The sequence below is a fragment of the Microcebus murinus genome, chromosome 13 (assembly GCF_040939455.1).
Source record: "Microcebus murinus isolate Inina chromosome 13, M.murinus_Inina_mat1.0, whole genome shotgun sequence".
Lineage (NCBI taxonomy): Eukaryota > Metazoa > Chordata > Mammalia > Primates > Cheirogaleidae > Microcebus > Microcebus murinus.
In genome coordinates this window covers 80020513-80030827 of record NC_134116.1, presented here as the reverse complement: position 1 = coordinate 80030827, position 10315 = coordinate 80020513, and the positions used below count along the sequence as shown (strand labels likewise).

The 10315-nt window shown below is 55.7% G+C and overlaps 1 protein-coding gene across 1 annotated transcript in view; it reads left to right on the top strand.

Annotated features, from left to right (window-relative positions):
* The first annotated feature begins 2573 nt into the window (after positions 1-2573).
* FGF9 (fibroblast growth factor 9) overlaps positions 2574-10315 on the top strand; it is a 31369-nt gene continuing 23627 nt past the window's right edge. Inside the window, exon 1 of the mRNA XM_012778690.2 lies at positions 2574-3691. Within this exon, the coding sequence (XP_012634144.1) occupies positions 3415-3691 (277 nt within the window). The 5' untranslated portion in view covers positions 2574-3414. The remainder of the gene's footprint in view (positions 3692-10315) is intronic.

The following is a 10315-nucleotide window of genomic DNA, read 5'->3' as shown; positions in this document are numbered from 1 at the left end:
TACTAATTGAAGAATACTTGGAAAATACAGGCATAGGTGAGGACACAGGAGTTCATGATCATGGCCGAGCCGTGAAGTAACCTTGAGGATGTCAGCCATAGCCAGTGGGGTGAGTGCGGGAGAAATGTGATGTGCTCAGCGAAAAGGACGGGCTTGCTTACACTACTACTGAGAAAGCCGACCGAACCGAAGCAGCGAGGGAAAGCAGGTGTGGAGAAAGGCAAGGAGACAAGGAAGCAGCGGAAGCTTCCTGCAGCTGGAGTTAGGGATGCAGACGAAATGTGCACCACGCCAACCGCAGTGGAAGAGAGCTGCGGGAGGAGGCCGCTTCTGCCTGGGAAAGTGCTCCATCAGCTACTTCGCCCTCTCTCCCTTCGCTGCGTCGCCTTTGAAAGTGACAGTCACGATGCTGCAGGATTCGGAAGCGGAAACGGTCTTTGCTCATTGGATGGCAGTCTAAATTCAGACCGAAAGAATGTGGCTGGAGACAGCTGGTGGAAATGGTCCCGGTCTTGTCCTCAGTGGAAACGTCCCAGTGCTGCTCGTCTCTCTCCTTATCAAGCGTCTCCCTGTCTCCGTCTCTCTTTCTGCTTGTCTGTCTTTCTTGCATCAGTTTTTTTTTTCTCTCCCTAAGTAACCAACCCAGCGCATTGTACCCAAGTGGTCGAGGGACGCCCCTGCTTAACCCAGCGCTGCTGGCTGCCTCGGTGATTAACGCGAGCTACTCGGGTGGTTTATGAGATGTGACACTTCCTCCCCAGCCTCTTGTGTCTGCTCCCCAGCAGTCAACGTTAAAGCCCGCTCTGTGCCTCCGCGGGTAAGACTGCTGCGAACACCGCCCGCTAGGGCTCTCGTGCTCCTGAAACACTCAGCAGCACGCACCGACCCAGCCTCCGGACGCCCAGTGACCCCACTGCTGCCAAGGGGTGTGGGAGTGGGGGGAGGAGGAGGACCACCTCGTCCCTCTCTCCTCCCTCCTCGCCCGGCCGAGCACGCCCTGCACCCCGGGGGATGGGGCAGGAGAAGGTCGCTCCAGGTCGCCCGCACCTGCAGCCCTTTAGAAATCTGCAAATTCATTGCCCCCTTTCATCTTCGGGAGAAACTCTTCCGTCGGAGTAGGGCCAGCCCCAGTTCTTCACCTCCAGCCTTCAGCTGACTGCTCAGGCGGGGCAGACTTCTGCATAAAGAGGTTTTGATTCGTTTCCCCACCACAGGGGTTCAGTCTCGCCTTCGACTTCGCTTCTTACTCGCACTCCCCGCAGTCTGGAGCTGCGCTCAAGTCTCGGCAACTTTCACCATCTTGACCGAGTCGGGCCATTTCGGAGACAATGTGAACAAAGGAGCAGGGGGAGGGCGACGGAGGGGCCCGCGGGCGGCTGCGGAGCGAGCGTGCGTGTCGGGGCGCCGCGCGGCAGCGGCGGCCGCGGGGGATGCGGGCGCGGGCCGGCCGCCCCGGGCGCAGAGCGCGCCGCCGCCGGGCTCCCGGGCGGGCCGGGCCAGGCAGCGCCCCTCGCGGCCCTGGGCGGCGGGTTTCTTTGTCCCTGCCTCTGCCTGGGCCCGAAGGCCGCGGGCCGCGAGCAGAAACCCGAGCCGGCGCACGGGAGCTCGGGCTTCCACGTGCGGCCCCGGGGGCGAGCAGGAAGGCGCGGCTGAGGCCCGGGGCGCCCCGCGAGCATCGTGCGCCGCCTCGCCCGGCTCCGCGGCGGGCTTCGGCCCTGGAGGGAGACACTGGAACTCGCCTTTCGCTTCGCCAAGCCGAAACGGGGCTCGGGATGGCAGGCTTCGTCCTAAGGACCGTGGTTTGGGGAGCCCTCTGGAACGCTCTCCTCACCCGGGCTCCCCGAGGAAGCGCGCGCGAGTCGAACTCGGGGACAGAAGAGGTTCTCTGGCGCCCCCCTGCCGGCTGAGCGGCGGCCGCCGGGACTCCGGCGGGGCGGGACCTAAACGTAGCCCCGACCCCAAGATGCACAGCCGAACGCCCCAAACAGAACCGAGTCGGTGGCTCCACCTGCGCGCGCGAGCGCGCGTGTATGTGTGTGTGTGTGTTTGTGTGTGTGTGTGTGCAAGGCGGTGGGGGAGGCTCAGATCCCACCGTTTACCTGCAATATAGTTTGCGCTTCTGTGTATCTGGCATTGAAACGAAAGAGAAATTGCCATGGCCATGCAAGCTCATTAAATCACCCCCTGCCCTCCAACTCTCAACTAAGACCTATTTTATAATGCAATGCAAGATTGCAAAACCCACCCGAAAACTAGTTTCCCTATTTCACTTTGAACCTTCCTCAATGTAGTGAGCTAGATTTTTGGGTTACCAGCTTCTATTCCGCTGAACTTTTGAGTCTCGGGAGACTCGGGGTTCCTTCCTCCTGCCTCGCGCAGTGCATCTTTCATTTGCTTTTCTTTGTAAAGCAAGGGCTCCGCGGCTGCCTCCCTCGGAAGTGCTGCGCTCTGGCGCGCTGCGCCCGGCCTGCCGCAGAGCAGCGCGGGCCGCGCGGCGGACGCTAGGACCGCGGGGAGCCGGGGCGGTCGCGGCGCTACCTTAAACCCAGCCCAATGCCGCTGCCTGCGCCACTCTGCGCGCCGGCGGGGGCTGCGCAGGAGGAGCGCTCCGCCCGGCTACAACGCTCCGCGGGCCGGCGCGGCGACACCTGTTCGCGGCAGCCAGGGCGGCACGCGAGCTCCCGGACGCCGCTCTGCTCGCTCGCCGCTCGCCACCCGCCCCGAGCCCATGGACAGCTGCCGAGCCTCCGGAGAAGCCTGGATACTAGCTTTGGACGCCTAAAGTTTCTTCTTTTTGTTTTATTATTATTATTTTTATTTTTTGGAGGGGGGACCGGGAGGGGAGATTTGTCGTCGCCGCCGCCAACGTGAGATTTTTTTTTCCCCTTGAAGGATTCATGCTGATGTCTGCAGAGTCGGTTAGAGAGTAAAAACAGCGCATGCCTTCCTGGAGTCAGGATCCGTAAATTCTGACGTAGCCCGTGCATCTTAAAAACCCCTATAATAACGCCTAGGCATTTAAGTTGCTATGGTCATTCTGATCTCGAACCAAATGGAGAAACTACGGATCTTTTTTCCTTATTACGGTCGGATGGGATGAAGACCTTCCTGCCTGCTAAGAGCTGGGGATCTATCTATAGAGATACATAGATATGTTTATCAATATGTCAGTGTGTGAGTATAAAGTGGTGGTTTCTTAGACTATCAGTGGTTTGACCTTGAACCTGTGCCAGTGAAACAGCAGATTACTTTTATTTATGCATTTAATGGATTGAAGAAAAGAACCTTTTTTTTTTCTCTCTCTCTCTCTGCAACTGCAGTAAGGGAGGGGAGTTGGATATACCTCGCCTAATATCTCCTGGGTTGGCACCATCATTATTGTTTATTCTTGTGCTCCAAAAGCCGAGTCCTCTGATGGCTCCCTTAGGTGAAGTTGGGAACTATTTCGGTGTGCAGGATGCGGTACCGTTTGGGAATGTGCCCGTGTTGCCGGTGGACAGCCCGGTTTTGTTAAGTGACCACCTGGGTCAGTCCGAAGCAGGGGGGCTCCCCAGGGGACCCGCAGTCACGGACCTGGATCATTTAAAGGGGATTCTCAGGCGAAGGCAGCTATACTGCAGGACTGGATTTCACTTAGAAATCTTCCCCAATGGTACTATCCAGGGAACCAGGAAAGACCACAGCCGATTTGGTAGGTATACCATTAACCCTTTAGTGTCCATGCAATGACATGTTGGGATTATAACTGCCGAGAAGGTGGTGGCCGGGCGGGGGATGTGGGAAGGGACCCCCCCTCCTTTCTCTGTCTCTCTTTCTCTGTGTCTTGCCAGCTCAGGAAAAAAAAAAAAGCCTCCGGAATTGCAGATCTGCTGCTGGCACCGATGCAAGTATACATTTGAAAGCCCCCCTTTTAATTTAAAGGGGGGCATGATTTTAAATATAACACAAGTACCTAGTTTTTTTTTTTGCATGAGATATGTGGGTTTAGGAAGTTTCTTTTGAATGGACTGATTGCACGAGTTTAAAGCTTTAATCATTAACTACTAAGAACTTAATGCATTCAGTTTCCTGAAGGCAGTGGGTATCTTGTACCCAAATGAAGGTTTTCTCCCTTCCTCTTTAATAAGTATACTGCTTGAATTGTAAATTAAGGGTATTGTTTATTCCCCCGCTAGTGAGGGTCTGAAAGCCCAGTAGGCTGAGGTTGCTGACTGATTGTCCTGTTGGGAGGAGGACTAAAGTCACATTTTAGACTCCCTGAGCTGCTAAGGCAGGGGCGCTGGGGGAAAATGACTTGGGAAGGAGCAGGAGGCTTGCCAGGGGTGTTCGCCCTTCCAGCTATCAAGTTATAATCTCTGCTTTTTATTCTCTATAGTGTGCAGCCCTGTGTGGGTTTCCTGCGTGGCTCTCTGGTGTGAGTGTGTGCGGGTGCAAAAGCTGCGAGCTAATTTTAAAGGGCATTCCGAGGATTTCATTTTCAGAGGAGGGTATTTGTGACTCAGCACCGAGGGCTGCAGACTGCCCACTTTAATGCCTGCACACACGTGCTGGCTGGGGCACCCTGAGCCCAAGAGCACGAAGTCAACTAGCAGAGTCCCGACTGGGTGGACTCTCGAGTTTTCCCCTTAGTTAAAAAACAGAAAAATTAAGCGTCTGTTTGGGCAACCAGACTGTTGGAAGGAGTTAACTTCTGAGTGAACCCACCTGACAACACTTAAACTAGGTCGTAAAAAATAAAGTCCTGTGGTGATTTTTCTTCCTCATGCTTTCGTGCCAGATGTTGAACACAATCTAAACTGCATGTTTAGCTTCGTGGGGCCGTAGAGGATGCCCGAAGGTGAGGAGGCTTCAGGCCCGGCGTGGGGACGGTCCCAGATGCGTGAGGCCCAAGGTTTGCCCCTCTGCCCGCCGCTGAGCCTAGCGGTGTGCACTTCTCCGGCCGTCTCCCCTCGCTGCTTAAAAAAAGTTGGAGCTCTTCTCTGTGCAGTGATTCGGTTTAAATATGCCCGTTCCTTCCCGACCCCAGGAGGAGACGTAGCTGCTGGCCGTCGCGGAGGGGAGACCAAACTTCCCCGAAGTGCCGTTCCATCGGCCGCTTTAAGGGCTGCGGCGAGCCTGGCGTTCGGTCCCAGAACAACAGGCAGTGGGCGGCCGTGGGTGGGAGAGCCAGTGCGCCCAGGCCGGGCGGCCGCCCGCGGGCGGGCGGGCGGAGCGGGCGGCGGGCGAGGGCGTGGGCGGCCGGCCGAGGAGCGCGCGGCCGAGCCCCAGCCCTCCCGCGCTCGCGGCCGGCAGGTGCCGGCTGGGCCGCCCGGGCCCCGCGGCGCACTCGGCGGCCGGCCGGCCGGCTCCGCGCGGTCCTAAACGCGCTCGGGTTCTGGCTCCCTTTCCGCCCGGCGCGGGTGCGCCCTTCAGTGCCGCCGAGACCGCTGGTGTCGGGGGGCGGCGGGCAGGGGCTGGCAAACTCATGGCCGCGTTTAGGGAACCCGATGTTTCGTTGTGCCCAAGTTTAGCCCCTTCGCTTTCTCTTTGTGTGCGAGTGTGGGTCCCGCGGGGCTGACAGCCGCCGCCCCGGGCGGCGCGGTGGTTTGCGGTGTGGGAACGGCTGGAGGCGCGCGCCGCGGCGGGAGAGTCGGTGGCGGGGACCAAGGACAGGCTGGAGGTCGGACCCCTGCACTCCCCTGTCCTGTCCCGTGTCTCTCCCCCTCTTTCTGCAGCGCGCGGGGGCTTTCAGGGAGCCGGTGGGCTGCGCGGTGCCCGGGAGGTGGGTCGGGGGCTCCTGTGCGGGCCAGGCCGGAGCCGCAGGGAAGGGTGGGGGACAAAGGGCCGCCGAGGCGGGCGGAGGGGCGCTGTGCTATTGTTAATCGCCTTCGGAGACCAGAGCTAGCGGGCTCGCAGCTCGTGGGTCGGCTCTCCCGCGCCCCGGCCTCGGCCTCGGCCTCCTGGCCAGGAGAGCCCGGGATGCGCGCTGGAGCGCGGCGGGGGCGCACAGCTGTGGCGCCGCGGCGGGCCGGGGCCAGCCTCATTGTGTGGATTGGTCGAGCTCGGCCTTGGAGAGACCCGGTCGGAGCTCGGCTGCAGCCCTGCTGGGCCCCGGTGTAGACAGATTATGGGATGTTCCGGCTGGGGCTCTTCCACGCACCTCTCACCCCCACGAGGTTTTTTTTTTTTTTTTTTTTTGATGCAGTCACCTTTAGGATAGGACGTTTGCCACACGCAGTGTAGCTGTGGAGAACCGGGGTGCGAAGGTGGGGGCCGCGCGGGCGGAGAACCGGGGAGGCGCGTCCTGGGGTCAGCGGGGAGGACTGCAGGGACCGCAGCGGGATAGAGACCATCAAACACAAAACCAGACCTCCTCACCCTCCTCGATCCTAGAGGTTGGAGAAAGGTGTCGCCAAGGAAGTGACATCTCCGTAGACTCTCTGCAGTGTGTGTGTGTTAGGCGGGTGATGTTGGGTGGCAGGGGAGCGGGAGCCCCGGCCCAGGTTGCGGGCCGGGAGCACCGAGCCCGGGGCTTGCAGGTCGGCCGGGGGGGGAAGGGCGCGCCTGGCGCTCCGCGGTGCGGCTCACCCTCGTTTGGCTGGAGTTGAGTGGGTGGCTGTGCGCAGTGGGGGCGGGGAAGGAGGGTGAGGCGGGAGGGTTATTTAAGTCTTTCATCCGGTTGCAGTGAGAAGCCGGCCCCCGGGGTGACAGCAGTGCCGCGGTCTCCCGCTGCTGCCGCTGCGGCAGGTCCCAATATTAGCAACCTCTGCAGAGCCGAGCGTGTGCCCGGAGCCGCCTCCTCTTGCCTTCCCAGCCCCGCCCGGAGGGAGGCAGGGTCGGCGCTAGGACCCCGCGGGCGCCCGGGGAGGGCGGGGGAAGCGAGCCGGCCCGGGGAGGGGGCCGAGGGGCTGCAGCAGCCCGTCACACCTGGCGCTGCGCTCGCCACCGCCTCACCTTCTGCCCTCCTCCTCCCCAGCCCGCGCCTCCCCCTCCGCATCCCTGCTTCCCGCGGGGGACCTCGCCTTTCACCCTCAGTTTCTCTTCCGATTCTCTAGAAAAGAGTAAGGGGGGTGGGGGGGCTTACACCTTGATTAAAATAGAAGGTGTATTTTCTACCTGAAATGAAACAGCAGAAGGAAACGTGCTGGAAAAATGGCTTTTGCCGCCCCCATGCAGTCGCAGGTGACTGCAGCTGCTGGCAAGCCTAGCGGTGACACAGCAGCAGCAGTGCAGGGGACGTGGGGGTGGGGGAGTCTTCTGTTCCTGCAGGAGCTGCAGCAATGTCAACTTAGGTGGGACCTTGAGGGAGCCCTTTGTTTTTTCCTTTGGGGGTGGTGGTGTGGAGGTTAGGTTGAACGAGAGAAAAGGAACTGGGAATTGGATCTCTGGTTAATAGCCTGGGGGAGCAAGCGGTTTTGTTCTATGTGTGTGTGTTTGTGTGTGTGTATACACACACATACACACATACACATTTTTTTCACTTTCTCATATATATTCACTTTTAGAGCACTCCAGTCTTGCTAGATGGGGAAAAAAGGGAGCTGAAAAATCAATGGGGGAAATGGGAATGTAGAATAATAAAAAAGTGAACCTTGGGCCTGATCTACCATTTAACTTGCACAGGAAACCCAAGGAAGCTGAGCTTTTGGCTGGTGTAGTGGGTCCAACAAGCCGGACCTCATTAGAGAGCCAAACTGGGGCTTCAGAGGGGGTCAGGTGTCAGATGGAAGTTGAATTAGAGGGGAGAAATAGGATAGACAGTATGATTTTTTTTAAAAAGAGATATTTTTTAAAAAATCTTATTTCCAGGGTTTTACACTTTAAAAAATTCTGTTCTATGTATCTGATTCTTCAGTGTCTCACTAGGGAAAAGACTGCGCATTTAAGGAGCTGTTTTTAGGATGGCTTCAGATTCTGGGAAAATTGGTGGGGCTATATCTCCCATTCAGTTAGTCATTTTCTAAGTAAACTCTGCGCTGTGTGCCAGTTGCGACAGACCCAGACTTACCCGATGCAGGCTCTGGGAGGGTGGGTCTGGCACCTGGGTGTGGGCTTCTCCAGGTGAGCAGCTGAGCTCTGCAGGGAAGGGGCTCACTGGTGGCTTTGCCGAAGTCTGCATGCGTTTGTGTGGTCTGGAGAGTGCACTCTGGTAAGTGTCGGGGGCTTTTAGGTTAGAGGGCTGTTTGACAGAGGCCAGAGTGGAGCAGCTCTGCCCAGTCTCCCAAACTGGCCTTGTCTGGCCTTGGAGGTGAGCCCCGGCACAGATGGGCCTGGGGGCTGGGCCCCCTTTGGGTTGATGATCTGTTTGAACAGAGGCAGGGCAGCCCATCGGCTCTGGGCCTGATCACTAGTAGAGTGTGAGTCTGGGGAAAGGAGGAATGTCTGGTGTAGTCATTATTCTGAAGTCATCCAGGCACTGACCTGGTCTCTTGTGGACCAGGGACAATCTCTGACCTCATCAGACCCCATGGACCCCCATGAGCACATTCTCCTTTGGAACTGTGGGCTGCTGTGGAAGATAATAAAGAAATGACACCAGCCACTGACCCCATGCTTCCATTACTCCACCACAACCTGTCACTCTGGGCCTTCTGAGCTGAGGTTGTCCAGGCTGTGTCTGCCCAAGAGACAGGCCACCATGCTGCACATGTGAGGGGCACAGTTCTAATTTTTGGCATAATTTCATCATTCTCTCCTTCCCTCCCCCCTCCTCCTCTCCTTTCTTCATTCTTTCCTTCCTTCCTCTGTCCTTCTTTCCCTTCCTCTCCCTTTGGTCACTAAATGTTCAGACATCTCTATGCAGAGGCCTTCCCCTGGGCTGTTACTGCCCACTCAAGTAAACAGGTAAGGTGGGGGTGGGTCATGCTCTAGGGAGTATAGTCGGAAGCTTGCTTGACACCGCCCCTGGCCCAGAGAGGGATGAGCTGACCTGGTTAGGGTGCAGAGCTTATTGTGGACAAGATGGTGCCAGGAATGATAAGGATTGCAGTCTGGTTGGGGTGGGATCCTGCTGCTGGGCTGCCAGGTCTTCCTGACCTCACAGTACTGGCGCTCTTTGTGTGCTCAACCATTCAGGTGCGCTTCCTGCCCTGGGGTCACTAGGGTCACCTCTTAAAAAGTTGGGCTGTTCTTTTGAGGTCTCTGTTTTCCAGGAGCTGCAGAGATAAGGATGGTGGTTTGAGGTGATGAAATCTTTTCCACCTGGGGTCACTAGATAGTTGCTTCTCACTTGGATAGCTCCTTGGGGACTTATCTCAGCTATTACTTTTTTCAGGAAGCTTCCTCTGACTTGCCTTCCCAAACCTTAGTAACTGCCCACACACTGAACACCTCCCTCCTCACATTGACCATGTTGTTATAACATGTATCTGTGTATTTGTCCTTCTTCCCATTAGATGGTGAGCAATTTGAGGGTGATAGGGCCTAGGCTGCATCTTATTCATCTTTATGGTCTCAACAAATGGCATGGTGCTGGGCTTATAGTAGTCCCTCCATAGTAGTTTATTGGACGAATAAGTGAATGCACATGAATTACAGTTATCTTGTCAATGCCAGAAAAAGAAACAAGATAGATATCTTAATACTTTCATTTCCAAGTTATATTATGGTAATAATTTCAGAACTTAAATATGTGACAATGGTATAGAAATCACAGATACATTAAAAAAAAGTAAAACCCAAATGTAAGACATGTGTAATATTAATAGTTAAGGAAATAGGCTTTGGAGTCTAATTGCTTGGGAGTCAGTTATTTAACCTTGTTAAAACCTCAATTTCCCCATTTGTACACCGGGGATTAAAACACTGTAATGCCTCGGGTTGTTCTGAGGATTGAGTGAGAGAAGGCCTCTCATCTGGCATAGATGAAATGCTCGAGAATTCCAGCTATTACGATCACCATCATTGTTGTCATTTTCCTTGATGTTCTGCAGACTGGCCAGTGAAATGGTTTTCTGAAATCGCATACACCTTGTTCTTTGTTGGACACCTAATTATTAGTTCTCAGAGTTGCCTCATGTTTAGCGAAAACAGAAAGATCATCACATGTCCTCTTAGAAGATGCAAGTGTCTTTTAGTTTTATAATTAAAGCTTTCCTCATTGACCTGGTAACTTAAATTCTTCAGACCTCAAAGATGGCAAATTATTTCTGTATTTCATTTTATAATGAAGATTGGACATGAATTAACTCCTTACACTAATTTCAGGATACATGCGATCCATATTGTGGTGTGCTTTCAGGTAGCTAAGAAGAGACGCACATATATATGATTCCCAATAGTAATAAAATGCCACAATTTTGATTAATTTGAATTATAAGAATTAGAAATAGTACAA